The 16,919-nt window shown below is 47.0% G+C and overlaps 1 protein-coding gene across 4 annotated transcripts in view; it reads right to left on the reverse strand.

Annotated features, from left to right (window-relative positions):
- Nucleotides 1-646: 646 nt before the first annotated feature.
- Nucleotides 647-16,919, reverse strand: part of LOC140199987 (transmembrane protein 164-like) — a 68,933-nt gene continuing 52,660 nt past the window's right edge. Inside the window, exons 4-7 of one of the 4 annotated variants that reach the window (XM_072262556.1) lie at nt 11,506-11,572; nt 9,564-9,720; nt 7,222-7,322; nt 647-4,377 (exon numbers count right to left, since the gene is read on the reverse strand). In XM_072262556.1, the coding sequence (XP_072118657.1) occupies nt 4,186-4,377; nt 7,222-7,322; nt 9,564-9,720; nt 11,506-11,572 (517 nt within the window). In that variant the 3' untranslated portion in view covers nt 647-4,185. The remainder of the gene's footprint in view (nt 4,378-7,221; nt 7,323-9,563; nt 9,721-11,505; nt 11,573-16,919) is intronic. The other 3 variants (XM_072262557.1, XM_072262558.1, XM_072262559.1) reach the window with 3 other exon arrangements.

Consider the following 16,919-nt stretch of genomic DNA (forward strand, 5'->3'; position numbering starts at 1 on the left):
CACAAGTGCCGCCACGCTTCTGACGCCAGCACAGCACGCCCACAACTCACTAACCCTAACCCGTACGTCTTTGGAGTGTGGGAGGAAACCAGAGCACCCGGAGGAAACACACTCAGTCCCGAGGTGAACGTACAAACTCCTTACAGACCATGATGGGAACCTAACACCTGGCGCTGTAATAGCGCTGCGCTAACCACTAAACTTCCATCACATCCCGTGACAACTTCAGTTCTCTCCGACCGGTCCTTAACTCTCAAACCCTGCAGGCTAAACGATCGGCCTCCTCTACTGTAAAGATGAAGCCACACTCAGGTTGGAGGAACAACACCTTATATTCCGTCTGGGTAGCCTCCAACCTGATGGCATGAACATTGACTTCTCTAACTTCCGCTAATGCCCCACCTCCCCCTCGTACCCCATCTGTTATTTATATACACACATTCTTTTTCTCCCTCTGTCCCTCTCACTATACCCCTTGCCCATCCTCTGGGTTTTCCCCCCATCTCCCCCATTTCCTTCTCCCTGGGCCTCCTGTCCCATGATCCTCTCATATACCTTTTGCCAATCATCCTGTCCAGCTCTTGGCTCCATCCCTCCCCCTCCTGTCTTCTCCTATTATTTTGGATCTCCCCCTCCCCCTCCCACTTTCAAATCCCTTACTCACTCTTCCTTCAGTTAGTCCTGACGAAGGGTCTCAGCCTGAAACGTCGACTGTACCTCTTCCTAGAGATGCTGCCTGGCCTGCTACATTCACCAGCAACTTTGATGTGTGTTGCTTGAATTTCCAGCATCTGCAGAATACCTCGTGCTTGCGAGGCTAAATAATGATTCCTGTGCCAGCTATGGAATTATACATGACAGAAATAGACACTTTGGCCCACCGAGTCTGTGCTAACCATCAACCACCCATGTACTGTAACGCTAATCTCACTTTTATCTCCCCACATTCCCAACAGCTGACGGCCCACCCCCCAGATTCTACCCTTCACCCACACACTACGGGCAATTTGGATGCCATGGTAGTGCAGCAGTTAGCACAACAATATTATTGCTCGGGGCATCGGAGTTTGGAGTTCAATTTGTTTGTACATTCTCACCATGCCCACATTTAAAGATGTACGGGTTAGCAGGCTTAATTGGTCAGTGTAAATTGTCCTGTGATTAGGTTGGGGTTAAATTGGTGGGTTTCTGGGCAGTTCAGCCTGTTGGGCCGGAAAGACCTGCTCCGCCCGTATCTCTAAATAAATAACTAAAACTTACAATGACCAATTTTTGCTCTTTTTGCACTAATTTTTTAAATATATATTTCTTACTGTAACTTCTATTTTATGTCCTACACCATACTGCTGCTGCAGAACAACACATTTCACAATGTATGTCAATGGTAGTAAACCTGATTCTGAATCCAATTCAATTAACCCACCAACCTGCACACCTTTGGAACGTGGGAGGAAACAGGAGCACCCAGAGGAAACACACGTGGTCGTGCGGAGAACGCACCAACTCCACGCATGGACAGCGCCCGAGGTCAGCATTGAACCTGGGCCTTTGAAGCTGTGAGACAGACTCTCCAGCCACGTCACTGTGGCGCCTGAATCATCCTGCAGCGTCTCCTAATGAGGATCAGGTTGAGGATTCAACGTGGCAGATACGCTGAGAGGAGATTTGATGGAGGTATTCAAAATTATGAGGGGTATAGATAGGGTAAATGCAAACAGGCTTTTTCCACTGAGGCTGGCTGAGACTAGAACTACAGGTCATGGGTTAAGGGTGAAATGTGAAATATTTAAGGGGAACAGGAGAGGGAAATTCTTCACCCAGAAGGTGAATAATGTGGAATGAGCTGCCAGTGGAAGTGGTGGATATGGGTTTGATTGCAATGTTTAAGAGAAACTTGGATAGGTACATGGATGCGAGGGGTATGGAGGGCTATGGTCTGGGTATTGGTTGATGAGACTAGGCAGAATAATGGTTCAGCACAGACTGGATGGGCCAAAGGACAGTTTTAGTGCTCTATGACTATGTATGGGGAGCAGTGACTGAATCACACCAAGATAACATCTGCAGGAAATATAATCTGGCTATAACGCTGTCAGACGTCTGGATTTAAATTTTGTGATTACCATTCAGAGTAAATTGTAATGTCTGGTTCGGTAATCCTATTTATTACTTCCCTTGAGAACAAACATATTTCCTTGGATAAACAAAACCAACTGTGAACTGTATAAGGTGATTGGAGGAAATAATTGGGCGATAATTGTGAGCCACTTTGGGCCCCTTATCCAAGAAAAGGTGTGTTGGCATTGGAGAGGGTCCAGAGAGGTTCACGAGGATGATCCCAGGAATGAAAGGGTTAACATATCAGGTGTGTTTGAATGCTCTGGACCTGTACTTGCTGGATTTTAGAAGAATGAGGGGAATCTCACTGAAACCTCTCAATTATTGAAAGGTCTTGATAAAGTGGCAATCAAGGGGATGTTTCCCATAGTGGGATAGTTTAGGACTAGAGGGCTCAGCATCAGACTAGAGAGACATCTATTTAGAACAGAGACGAAGAGGAATTTCATTTGCCAGAGCGTGGTGAATCTGTGGAATTCATTGCCACCGTCGACTGTGGAGGCCAAGTCACTGGGTTTATTTAAAGCAGAGGTTGATAGGTTCTTGATTAGTCAGGGTGTCAAAGGTTTTGGGATGAAGGCAGGGAAATTGGGTTTGAGAGGGATAATAAATCAACAATGATGGAATGGGGAAGCAGGCTCAATGGGCCGAATGGCCTCATTCTGCTCCTATGTCTTATGGGATGTCAGAGGTAGGTTTCTCTATACAGTGTTTTCCACAGATCCTTGTCCAAGGATTGTCACCTTTTTGTGGTGGCGAAGCTTGTGAGTTCCTGAGATCCCAAGAGTGATGCCTGGTAGGGTCACCCGTGGGTTGTACAGTCAGGGGACAGGATCCAGACAAAGAATGATCTAACCGAGATCTGGTAGAAGATGATGACTCATCACAACGGCAGCAAAGGTCCCCGGTTGTTTTGTATTCCGTGTCACTGGACCCTGACCCTCATGGTGGTTGCCCGTCCATCAGCCTCCCCGCGTTAAACAAAATCACAAACAGGCTGGTGGACTCTGCATCAAGGGAGTCCACCCTTACCACTAGCAGTGAGCGGTGGGTGCACGGTGGTGGTGGAGGCAGATACATTAGGGGCATTTAAAGAGACTCTTAGATAGGCACGTGGAGGGTTATGTGGGAGGGGAGGGCTAGATTGAATCTTAGAGAGAGTTCAAATGTCAGCATAATATCGAGGACCTGTACTGCGTTGTAATAATCTACATTCCATATTCTAATATCATGAGAACAAAAAAAAAACACAAGTTGAAAGATCTCTTTGGATTCCTTGTTGGGAAAGAAACAATGTCCTCTTGGCCTGGCCTCCCTTCAAGTGTGTGCCAGTGCAGTCCTCAGCGGAGCAGGAGGCCCGATGGTGACCAGGAGGGTTTGGTGGTTTGTCTACACAGCTCAGGGTCTACTGCAAGAGAAGCTGCTCTGGTGTCATGTTCCACACGTGTTTCAGTTCCACAGAATGTACTGTGGACCAAGGCACTGTCACGGCAGGAAAAGTGGCTGGATCACAGTGGGCAGAACTGGTACAAAACCAACCCTGCACCGACTCACAGCAAGGGCAGAATCTATACAATAAGTGTGTCTGTGTGAGAGAGAAAGAGAGTCTGTGTGTGTGTGCTAGTGTCTGTGAGAAACTGTCTGTGTGTGTTTGTGTGTGCCTGAGTCTGTCTGTCTGTCAGTGTGAGTGTATGTGTGTGCATGTCTGTGAATCTGTGAGTGTATGTGTGTGTGCGTGTGTGTATATGCCTGCAACCGTGTCTGTATCTATAGGTCCGTAACTGCACTTGCGTGTCTGTGTGTCCGTGCCCTCTCCTCTGGCCCCTGTAAGCGTGAGCCACCTATTTTTGTGGCACCTGTCACAGCCTGCAGCCGTGCTGAGGGTGCGGTCGCGGTCGCTGATGGAGTTGTGGGGAAATTCCAAGAGGACGTTGACCTCTCTGTCTTGGTCCAGTCCCCGTTAAGGTTCCAGAAGAAGCAGTCACTCTCCAGACAAACAAATCCACTCCCGCGACCCTGGCGTCTGCATCCCTGTGGGCCGGTTGGCCCCGCACACACACCGGTCGCTCACTCCAGCTTCAGTTTGCCCCGGAGGGTGCGGATCAGTGAGGGCACGGCAAAAGCCAGCAACGTGATCGCCTTCCCATGAACGAGCAAGAGCGCAGTCTGGTGCAGGGAGGCCCACATGCGATAGTGGGGTCCATGGAATGGGTCAGACACGGCCGGACACAGCATATTGTTCAAGTTCACCATCGTCACCTGGGGACAATCACCGTGAGGTTAGTTTAATGTCACAGACAGGGACACATAACATACTGAATGCAATCACACACCAACCCCCCTGCTCCATTACGAGTCTGAGCTCTTTCTCAAGAATCAAGGATCAGCTTTATTTGCCATGTACATTTACATGGATTAGGAATTTGCTGCGGTGTGTTAGGATGTGACGTTCAACAATTGTAAAGAACAAAAAATTATATAAAAATAAACAGATGTTAAAGTACAAATATGGAATAAAATGTGAATAAATAAATTTTAAAGGACTCTACAACTTATTTTCTCCATATTATTTGTTTATTTTGTACTTACACAGTTTGTTATTTGCATTTTGGTTGTTTGTCAGTCTCTGGGTAGTTTTTCAATGACTATTATATTTTCTTGTGAATGCCCACAAGAAGATGCATCTAAGGGTGCTATTTGGTGAGTACATATTTTGATTATGTTTACTTTGAACTTTTAAATACCAGCATGTATTTACAATGTGAACATTATAAAAAGTGCTTACAAATGCCTAATAATTTTACTTAGAGATACACTGTGGAACAGGCTCTCGGGCCTAGTGAGCCACACCACCCAGTAACTCATCTATTTACCCCTAGTCTAACCACAGGACAATTCACAATGACCAATTAACCCACTGACCGGTACATCCTTGAACTGTGGGAGGAAATTGAAGCATCCAGTGGAAATGCACCCACTTACCATAGGTTCACAAACTCCTACAGAAGACGCGGGAATTGAACTCTGAACTCCGGAGCTGTAACAGCTTTGTGCTAACTGCTGCATTACTGTGGCACCCGTTAGTGTTATATATCTATTTCTTACTGTAACTTAGAGCCATGTGAGTGATGAAACTGATTCTGAGGAGATTTGGTATGTCACTGAAGACTGCTGGACCCCCTGATCAACAGGCACCGTTAAGCCAGGCATTGCTCAATTATCTTCCTCCCCAACATGCTGGATTTGCCATATGTAGGGGGATTGAGTAGACTAGCCAAAGTTCAAAGTAAATTTGTTATCAAAATATATATACAACCCTGAGATTCATTTCCTTGTGGGCATTTACAGTAGATGCAAATAGAATCAGTGAAAAACTGCACATAAAGTCAGACAACCAGTGTGCAAAGACAAAAAAAACTAATTCACAATAAATGAACAAGCAATAAATATTGAGAACATGAGTTGTAGAGTTCTTGAAAGTGCGTCCAGAGGTTGTGGATTCAGTTCAGTGTTGAGGTGAGTGAATATATCCACGCTGGTTCACGAGCCTGATGGTTGAGGGGTAATAACTGTTCCTGAACCTGATGGTGTGGGTCCGGAGGCTCCTGTACCTTCTTCCTGATGGCAGCAGCGAGAAGAGAGCATGGCCTGGATGATGGATGCTCCTTTCCTTTGACAGCAACATGGGAGAACTGCTTTCTTCCAGCTCAGAGGAATGAGGGGCGATCTCTCAGTCAAGCTTGGATCAGAAAGCACTTGGAGTATTGTATACAGTTCTGGTCACCCCACAATAGGAAGGATGTGGTGGCTTTGGAGAGGGTGCAGAAGAGGTTTGCCACGACACTGCCTGGAGTACCCGGACTGGTATGGAAACACCAATGCCCAAATACAGAAAAGTCTACAGAGCCCAGTCCATTGCTAGTGAAGCCTTCCCCACCGTGGAGCACTGTCGCTGGAGAGCAGCATTCGTCATCAAGGACCCATCACCATCCAGGCCACAATCTCTCCTCGTTGCTTCCATCATGAAGGAGGTACAGGAGTCTCAGGGTGCAAACCAGCTTCAGGAGTAGTTATTACCTACAATCATCATGCCATAAGATATAGGAGCAGAATTAAGCCATTCAGCCCTTCCAGTCTGCTCATTCTATCATGGCTGAGTTATTATCCCTCTCAAACCCACTCTCCTGCCTTTTCCCCAAAACCTTTGACACCCTGATTAGTCAAATCCGGTTTAAAAACACCCGATGACTTGGCCTCCACAGCTGTCTGTGGCAATGAATTTCACAGATTCACCGCTCTCCAGCTAAAGACATTTTATTTATTATAAACCCACAGACTCTCACAACTACCTGGACTATACCTCTTCCCACCCTGTAACTTATAAAAGTGCCATCCCATTCTCTCAATCCCTCCATCTCCACCGTATCTGCTCTCACGATGACGCGTTTCATTCTAGAACGAAGGAGATGTCCTCCTTTTTCAATGAAAGGGGCTTACCTCCCTCCACCATCAACGCTGCCCTCAACCTCATCTCTTCCGTTTCATGCATGTCTGCTCTTCCCCATCCTCCTGCCACCCTACCAAGGATAGGGTTCTTCTTGTCCTCACCTACTCCTCCACCAGCCTCTGCATCAAGCACATAATTCTCAGCAACTTCCGCCATCTCCAGTGGGATCCCACCACCAAGTACATCTTTCCCTCTCCCCGCCCCAACCTGCCACTTTCTGCTTTCCGCAGGGATCGCTCCCTGCCCGACTTCCTTGTCCATTCGTCCCTCCCCACTGATCTCCCTCCTGACACTTACCCTTGCAAGCGGAACAAGTGCTACACCTGCCCCTACACCTCCTCCCTCACTACCATTCAGAGCCCCAAACAGTCCTTCCAGGTGAGGCGAGACTTTCACTCTCGTTCACAGCAAGAACGTACAAACTTTCTCAAGGAGGGCGCTGAAATTGAACGTGGAACTCTGACATCCTGAGCTGTAAAAGCATCGCGCTAACCGCTACGAACCTGCATAGGTTCGTCGAATTCAGAGTTAGCACAGACCATCGGCCTTAATCCTTGGTACAGAAATAGCGGGGAAGATGCAGGAAGTGTACTCACCAGTGCCAGAGTCTGAAGGATGGTGTAGTGGTAAAGAAAGAGCAGCCCTGTAGCCAACACCGCCCACCTGAAGTCTCCCAAAGGTTCTGGTTTGTACACACCTAGAAACCAAGGGATGGAAGATGATTACTTGTTCTTTACCACCCTGCCTTCCACTCCCGCCACCATCTTGATGCCTTCCCCAATCTGTGACCTCCGACTCTCGACCCCCGAGATCTGCCGAGGGAAATGGAGGGATATGGACATGGGGCGGGCAGAAGGCGTTAGCTTTGCTGGCCATTTGATCACTGATTTAATTGGCTTGGCGCAGCACTGAGGGCCAACGGGCCTGTTCCTCAGCTGTCACTGGTCTGTGTCCTGTCTTCATACGTTCCTGTCAGTCAAGCCACACTAACTGTCCCGTGTACAAGTCCGGTGAAGCAAGGGACAATGAAGAGCTTGCGGCCGGATACCATGCACAACGTGAATTATACAAGACAGTGGGGGGGGGGGGGGGGGTGTGGAGAAAGGGAGAGAGGAGTGAGATAGAGAGTAAGTGAGTGGGGGAGAGGGGGAGAGTGAGAATGACAGAGAGAGAGGGAGGGAGAGAAGCGGGGAAGAGGTGGAGAAAGTCCAAAATAAAAAATATGCTGCCAAAAAAGTTGGGTTATATGTTGGGGGGGGGGGGAGGTTTAGATTGATCTGGGAGTAGGGCACTGTGCTGTACTGTTCTAAATCAGAGACAGGTTAGAGGGAAGAAGTAGTTACAGGTTGCCCTGGCTAAGTATTTATTGTTTTGGAACATAAGAGAATGAGGGGTGACATTAGAGAAGTGTTTACAATTTCGGGAGACATAGATAGGGTAAGTGGTAACAGTCTTTACCCCAGCGTTGATGGGTTCAAAACTAGGAGAGGTTTAGGGTGAGAAGGGAAAGATTCCGATCCCTAGTCCCTTCCTGTCCTGTCCTCAGGTGGGTCTCAACCCAAAACATCGACTGTTTATTCCCCCTCCATAGACTCTGCTTGAGCTGCTGAGTTCCTCCAGCATTTTGTGTGTGTTGCTCGGGATTTCACAGAGAACCAAGAGGTCATTTTTTTCCATTCAGAGGGTGGTGAGTATATGGAACCAGCTGCCAGAGAGACAGTAGAGGCAGTTCTTTCCATTACTCGGTGGTGCAATAGTGCAGTGGTTAGCACAATGTTTTACAGCATGCCTGCTGTATGATCAGTGTTCGATTCCCGCTGCTGTCTGCAGGAAACTGTACTCCTCATGACCGTGTGGATTTCCTCCGGGTGCTCCGGTTTCCTCCCACAGTCCAAAGATGTACAGGTTAGGGTTAGTGAGTTGTGGGCATAGAATGTTGGCGCCAGAAACCTGGCGACACTTGCGGGTGCCCTGCACAATCCTTGCAGATTCGATTTGACGCAAATGACGCATTTTACTGTATGTTTCGATGTACATGTGACAAATAAAACTGATCTCTTAAAGGTAGAGTAGCATAATTTAAGAAACACTTAGAGGGACAGGGCTTCGAGGGATATGGGCCAAAGGCAGGGAACTGGGACTAGGAGGGTGAGCACTGTGGCCAGCATGGTGGATGGGCTGTATTGCTCTCTGGCCCTGTGTCTGTGCTGGACAAGAGATGGTCTGTAGTGTTCTGTTGCTGAGGCAGGGTTAAGATTAGACATGGAACATAGAACACTACAGCACAGTACAAGCCCTTCAGCCCACAGTATTGTGCCAACTTATCAAAGTTAGGGCTGTGAAGGTCAGTTCAAGAATGTCACGGGTATAGGAAAGTAGCCGTTCCTGAATGTGGATGAAATGAATTACCTTTATAGGATGCAGAGCTGGGCTGAGAAGTGGCAGATGGAGTTTAATTCAGAAAAGTGTGAAGGGATTCACCTCGGAAAGCTGAAATTTGATGGCAGAATACCGGGTTAATGATAGGATTTTTAGCAGTGGGGTGGAGCTGAGGGATCTTGGCATCCATATGCATAGGATCTGTGTGTGTGTGTGTGTGTTTGTCCTTCTGCCTGTGTGTCTGTGACCCTCTCTCTCTCTGTCTCAGTGCATCTGATCTTCCTTGGTAAATTGACAAGAGCAGCACGGTAGTGTAGCAGTTAGCGCAATGCTTTACAGCGCCAGAAGCCTGCGTCCAATCCCCGCCACTGTGAGTACATTCTCCCCATGACTGCACGGGTTTCCTATGGGACTCCAGTTTCCTCTCACGCGATGTTGGGCCGGGAGGGCCTCTTACTGTGCTATATCACTAAAATTTAAACAAAAGTACATTTCAGCACAAACTAAACAGTGACTCGTTTTTTAAGGAATTGTTGGCTCGAAGGCATGAGGAAAATACCGGTCAACATCCAGCGCAGGAGTCTGATCCTTACCCCCTTTGCCCAGCAGGTAAAACGGAACGACGTACATGAGAAGATGCTGGATGTAATATACCTCCGTCTCAAAAGGAAGCTGTAAGCAAGACACAGAAATGACAGCTGTGTGACGTCGGTATCCTGGAGAGAGCACAGAAATGTTTGCAAATAAAGGAAACTGTGGACTTAAAAGAGATTCAATGGAAGAGACTGAATATAAATATTTGTGAATATTTGGTGAGAGTGCAGACCTTATTTAAGGCAGGGTGTCCCAAGCTGGGGTTAATCAGACTAGGCAGAATAACATTTTGGCATGGACTAGACGGACAGAAGAGCTTGTTTCTGTGCTCCAGTGCTTTATGACTCTATGACTGTCATTGTTCTCCTGGAGACCAGGAGGTTAAAAAGGGAGATCTGATAGAAACTCTCCTTCTCTATGCAGAACTTGGAAAATACAACACAGAACATTACAGCACAGTACAGGCCCTTTGGCCCATAATGTTGTGCTGACCCTTTAACCTACTGCAAAATCAATCTAACCCTTCCCTCCCACATAACCCTCCATTTTCCTGTCATCCATGTGCCTATCTAAGAGTCTCCTAAATGTCCCTAGTGTATCTGCGTCTACCACCACCCTGGCAGTGTGTTCCACACACTCACCACCCTCTGTGTCTGACATCCCCCCTCATACTTCCCTCCAATCACTTTAAAATCTCCCCTCTTGTCTTAGCCATTTCCGCCCTGGGAAAAAGTCTCTGGCTGTCCACTCTATACCTCTTATCATCTTGTGACTCTATCACCAAGACACCTCTCGTCCTCCTTTGCTCCAAAGACAAAAGTCCTAGCTCGCTCTACCTGCTCTCCAATCCAGGCAGCATCCTGGTAAATCTCCTCTGCACCCTCTCGAAAGCTTCCAAAGCTTCCAAATGTGGTCACCAGAACTGAACACAGTACTCCCTGTGTGGTCTAAACAGAGTTTTATGGAGCTGTAACATTACCTCACACCTCTTGAACTAATGAAGACTAACACACCATCCACCTTCTTAACAACCCTATCTACATGCACGGCAACTTTGAGCAATCTAAGGACATGGATTCCCAAGATCCCTCTATAAAGTCACCTCTCATTATAAGAAGGTACAAAGAGGGGTGGAGCTCAAAGGGATATTGGCCGAATAAAAAAATTTGGGCAACACTCACAACACGCTGGAGGAACTCAGCAGGTCAGGCAGCATCCATGGAAACGATCAGTCAACGTTTTGGGCCGGAACCCTTCGTCAGGACTGAAGAGGGAAGGGGCAGAGGCCCAAAACGTTGATTGATCATTTCCACGGATGCTGCCCGACCTTCTGAGTTCCTCCAGCGTGTTGTGAGTGTTGCTTTGACCCCAACATCTGCAGAATATTTTGTGTTTAAAAAAATCTGGGACTATCTGAGTGGTCACTGTAATTAGCATGGACTAGATGGGCCAAAGGGCCGGTATCATTGCTCTATGACTCTACTTCATTGAAGGATGTCCATTTAGAACTGAGATGCGGAGAAATTACTTTAGTCAGAGGGTGGTAAATCAGTGGAATTTGTTGCCATGAGCGGCTGTGGAGGCCAAGTCATTGGGTGTATTTAAGGCAGAAAGAGATAGGTTCTTGATTAGCCAGGGCATCAAAGGGTATGGGGAGAAGGCAGGGAGTGGGGATGACTTGAAGAATTGGATCAGCCCATGATCGAATGGCGGAGCAGACTCGATGGGCCGAATGGCCCACTTCTGCTCCTATATCATTTTTTTCTTTTTTTTTGTCTGACTTACAGAATTCCTCCTCACAGGAAGGGAATGTTGATAGAAAGGGCAGTTACAAGAAGACAGAGAACTGTTTTGATAAACATAGATAAAACAGGCCGAATAAAGACCTGTGCCAAAGCAACACTCACCAGTCTGGTGTTGACCACGGGGAAGAGCAAGGCCAGGAGCGGCCCATTAAGCATGTGTATATGTAGCCTAAGGGAGGAAGCAGAGCACAATATTACAATCCCAACACCAAGACTCCCAACCCAATAGCAGCAACACACACAACATGTTCAGGGAACTACAGCAGGTCAGACAGCATCTACTTGTAGAGGAATAAACAGCCTACTAAAAGTGTCGGATATGGCCTGGTCTATCACAGGTAAAGCCCTCCCCATCATTGCACACATCAACAGGAGCACCGTTGCAGGAAAGCAGCATCCATCGTCAGGGACCCCCACCACCCAGGACATGCTCTCTTCTCACTGCTGTCATCAGGAAGAAGGTACAGGAGCCTCAGGACTCACACCACCAGGTTCAGGAACAGTTATTACCCCTCAACCATCAGACGCTTGAACCAGAGAGGACAACTTCACTTGCCCCGTCAGTGAACTGTTCCCAACAGCCTATGGACTCACTTTCAAGGACTCTTCATCTCGTTCTTGATAGTTATTGCTTATTTAATTAATTACTTTTTCTTTTAGTATCTGGACAGTTTGTTGTCTTTTGCACGTTGGTTGTTTGTCTGTCTCGTTACGTGCGGTTTTCTCATTGATTCTATTGTGTTTCTTTGTATTTGAAAGTGGATCTCAGGGTTGTACAAAGCGATGCAGGGTGCCACGGTAGCATAGTGGTTAACGCTTCATTATCACAGTGTGGGGCCTTCCAGACTTCCGGGCGCAATTCTGGCGCTGCTCCGTAAGGAGTCCCCATATGCAGGCGTTAGTTTCTACTGACAAGAGAAGGGGCAAAGGCTGACCACTGGCGCCTCAAAACCAGCTGCTTCGGGCAGGTGGGGCTCATCAGCCTGGGACGGCAGCCCGCCGAGGAGAAGGAAAACTCCGATTTTAAACCTCCACTGCCTTGCAGCCATACCCACCCATGGGAAAGGGTTCGGGAGTAAACCCCGAGGAAGAAATCCGGAGCTGGGGCCCCTACGGAAGTTTGATGTTGTTTACAACTTCACTTGGGCAACCTCTGCAACGACATTGGTGCCAAGCTGTATCGGCGCTTGCTCTTCCCTTGGACTACGTCAATGACGTGGAGAGGGGGATCCCGCAGCACAGGCAAAACAGCCTGTTCTTCAAATCTTCCCACCCAGGCTTGCGCCCTAGAGGGGAGACGGTCCACCAGGGGCGCAAACCCATGATCCCCTGGGATCGACGGCTGCTCACTACTATGTTCCCCACCCCACCTCCCTCATTTTATTCCATCCTGCACCTTCTTCTCCTATCAGATTTCCCCACCATGTGCCCCACAGTTAGCGTGACACTGCTACAGCTCAGAGCATTCCAGAGTTTGGAGCTCATTTCCTGGTCTCCCCATTAACCACAGGGGTTGCCTCTGGGTGCTCCTGTTTCTTCCCATGGTCCAAAGATGTACCGGTTGGTAGGTTAATTGGTCATTGTAAATTGTCCTGTGATTAGGCAGGTGTTAAATAGGCGGGTTGCTGGGCTGAAAAGACCCTGTTCTGCACTGTCAACTCTAAATAAAAAAAACTTTAAAACTCTTTGGCCCTTTCACCTGACAACTTTTGACACCATTTCCACTCCTCCCCCAGCCTCAACCCACCTCAGTCCTGATGAAGGGTCTGGACACATAGTGTCCATTCACCTCCACGGATGCTGCCTGACCCGCTGAGTTGGTCCAGCGCCTCTGGGTGCTGCTCAGGTTCCAGCGCATGCAGTCTCTTAGGTTGCTGTCTTTTGTGGTTGCCCAGCAGTTGCTGTGATTGACTGTTAGTATAGACATGCCGAAAGTCCTGCACCGATCTGTGGGGATAGGCGGCAAGTACCTGAAAATGATGGTAATTTTTCAGCTATCCTACTGTTAGAAACCTCGTGAATATCAGAGATTCTTCTCTCCTCTGCCATTGGGCAGAAGATACAGAAGTCTGAAAGCATGTCCCACCAGGATCAAGGACAGCTTCTACCCCACTGTTAGGTCTGCTAACAGTTCCCTGGATAGATAAGACACACACTTGATCTCACAATCTACCTCGTCACTCATCACCAAACTCTGGGTCCTGGGAGTTAAGAGTACAAGCCAATCAGTTATAGGAGTAGAATTAGGCCAGTCAGACCTTCAAGCCTGCTCAGCCATCCCATCTTGGCAGATATATTATCCCTCTCAACCCCATTCTCCTGTCTTCTCCTCATAACCTTCTCTAACTAAGAACATATCAACCTCCACTTTACATATACCCAATCACATGGCCTTCACAGTCATCTGTGTTAATAGATTCTACAGATTCGCCACCCTCTGGCTAAAGAAATTCTTCTATTCTGAGGCTGTGTGCTCTGGTCCTAGACTCTCCCACCATAGGAAACATCCTTTCCACATCCACTCTATCTAGGCCTTTCAATCTTCAATAGGTTTCAATGGTATCCCCTCATTTGTCTAAATTCCAGCGAGTACAGACCCAGAGCTATCAAACATTCCTTCTATGACAAGACCATAAAATCATAAGACAAAGGAGCAGAAGTCGGCCATTTGGCCCATCGAGTTTGCTCCACCATTTTATCATGAGCTGATCCATTCTCCCATTTAGTCCCACTCTCCTGACTCTCACCATAACCTTTGATGCCCTGGCTACTCAGACACTTATCAATCTCTGCCTTAAATACACCCAATGACTTGGCCTCCACTGCCACCCGAGGCAACAAATTCCACAGATTCACCACCCTCTGACTAAAACAAAAAACCCTTTCATTCCTGAAATTGTCCTTGTGAACCTTCTCTGAACCCTTTCCAATGCCAGGACATCTTTTCCAAGATAAAGAGCCCAAACTGTCAAGGCAAGGCCTCACCAGTGCTTTATAAAGCCTCAGCACCACACCTCTGCTCTTGTATTCTAGAGCTCTTGAAATGAATGCTAACATTGTATTTGCCTTCCTCACCACCTCTACCTGCAAGTTAACTTTTGGGGTGTTCTGCACAAGGACTCCCAAGTCTCTTTGCATCTCAGATTTTTGGATTTTCTCCCTGTTTAGAAAACAGTCAGCACATTTATTTCTACTACCAAAGTGCATGAGCATGCATTTTCCAACATTGTATTTCATTTGCCATTTTCTTGCCCATTCTCCTAATCTATCTAAGTCTTTCTGCAGCCTACCTGTTTCCTCAACACTATCTGCCCCTCCACCGATCTTCGTATTATATGCAAACCTGGCAACAAAGCCATCTATATATAGGCACCCGTTAGTCTCATGAGACCATGGATTTGCGCCTTGGAAGGTTTCTATGGTGCAGGCCTGGACAAGGTTGTATGGAAGACCAGCAGTTGCCCATGCTACAAGTCTCCCCTCTCCACACCACTGATGTTGTCCAAGGGAAGGGCACTAGGACTCATACAGCTTGGCACCGGTATCATCGCAGAGCAAAGTGTGGTTAAGTGCCTTGCTCAAGGACACACACGCTGCCTCAGCCAGGGCTCGAACTAGCAACCTTCAAATCACCAGACGAACGCCCTAACCACTTGGCCACGTGCCTTTTGTCCTGTCCTGCTGAAGGGTCTCGGCCTAAAACATCGATTGTACTCTTCTCCATTGATGCTGCCTGGCCTGCTGAGTTCCTCCAGCATTTTGTATGTGTTGCAAGGATCCCTTTATTCCCACTCGCTGCCTCCTACCAATCAGCCAATGCTCTAACTGTGATAGTAACTTTCCTATAATTCCACGGGCTCTTAGCTTGGTAAGCAGCTCATGTGTGGCACCTTGTCAAAGGCCTTCTAAAAGTCCAAATATACAATATCCATTGCATCTCCTTTATTTATCCTACTTGCAATCTCCTCAACTAATTCCAACAGGTTCGTCAGGCAAAATTTTCCCTTAAGGAAACCATGCCTACTTTGTCCTATCTTGTCCTGTGTCACCAAGTACTTCATAGCCTCATCCTTAAGAATGACTCCAAAATCTTCCCAACCACTGAGGTCAGGCTAAGTGGTCTATAATTTCTTTTCTGCTGCCTTCCTCCTTTCTTAAAAAGTTGAGTGTTATTTGCAATTTTCCAGTCCTCTGGCACCATGAGAGTCCAATGATTTTTGAAAGATCATTACTAATGCATCTACAATCTCTACCACTATCTTTTTCAGAACCCTAGGGTGCAGTTCATTTGCTCTGGGTGACTTATGTACCTTTAGATCTTTCAGCTTTTTGAGCACCTTCTTTCTTTTAACCATATAACATATCACCATATAACCATTACAGCACGGAAACAGGCCATCTCGGCCCTTCTAGTCCATGCTGAACTCTTACTCTCACCTAGTCCCACCGACCTGCACTCAGCCCATAACCCTCCATTCCTTTCCTGTCCATATAGCTGTCCAATTTAACTTTAAACGACAACATCGAACCTGCCTCAACCACTTCTGCTGGAAGCTCATTCTACAGAGCTACCACTCTCTGAGTAAAGAAGTTCTCCCTCATGTTACCCCTAAACTTTTGCCCTTTAACTCTCAACTCATGTCCTCTTGTTTGAATCTCCCCCACTCTCAATGGAAAAAGCCTATCCACGTCAACTCTATCAATCCCCCTCATAATTTTAAATGCCTCTATCAAGTCCCCCCTCAACCTTCTACATTCCATAGAATAAAGACCCAACTTGTTCAACCTTTCTCTGTAACTCAGGTGATGAAACCCAGGTAACATTCTAGTAAATCTTCTCTGTACTCTCTATATTTTGTTGAATCTTTCCTATAATTCAGTGACCAAAACTATACACAATACTCCAAATTTGGCCTCACCAATTCCTTGTACAATTTCAACATTACCTCCCAACTCCTATACTCAATGCTCTGATTTATAAAGGCCAGCATACCAGAAGCTTTCTTCACCACCCTATCCACATGAGATTCCACCTTCAGGGAACTATGCACCATTATTCCTAGATCCCTCTGTTCTACAGCATTCTTAAATGCCCTACCATTTACCATGTATGTCCTATTTTGATTAGTCCTACCAAAATGTAGCACCTCACATTTATCAGCATTAAATTCCATCTGCCATCTTTCAGCCCACTCTTCTAACTGGCCTAAATCTCTCTGCAAGCTTTGAAAACCTACTTCATTATCCAAAACTCCACCTATCTTAGTATCATCTGCATACTTATCCAATTTACCACCCTATCATCCTGATCATTAATGTATATGACAAACTCTTGTTTCTGCACTCACTTCTCTTCACTCACACCTTTAACATCTGGCACACTGCTAGTTGCTTCCACAGTGAAGACTTGGAGCTTTACAGACACATGGCCCGAAGCATTGTTGAGGATCCCTACCAGCCATCCCACGATCTCTTTGACTCACTACTAGCAGGAAGGAGGTACAGGAGCGTCAGGA

The sequence above is a fragment of the Mobula birostris genome, chromosome 7 (genome assembly GCF_030028105.1).
Source record: "Mobula birostris isolate sMobBir1 chromosome 7, sMobBir1.hap1, whole genome shotgun sequence".
Classification (NCBI taxonomy): domain Eukaryota; kingdom Metazoa; phylum Chordata; class Chondrichthyes; order Myliobatiformes; family Myliobatidae; genus Mobula; species Mobula birostris.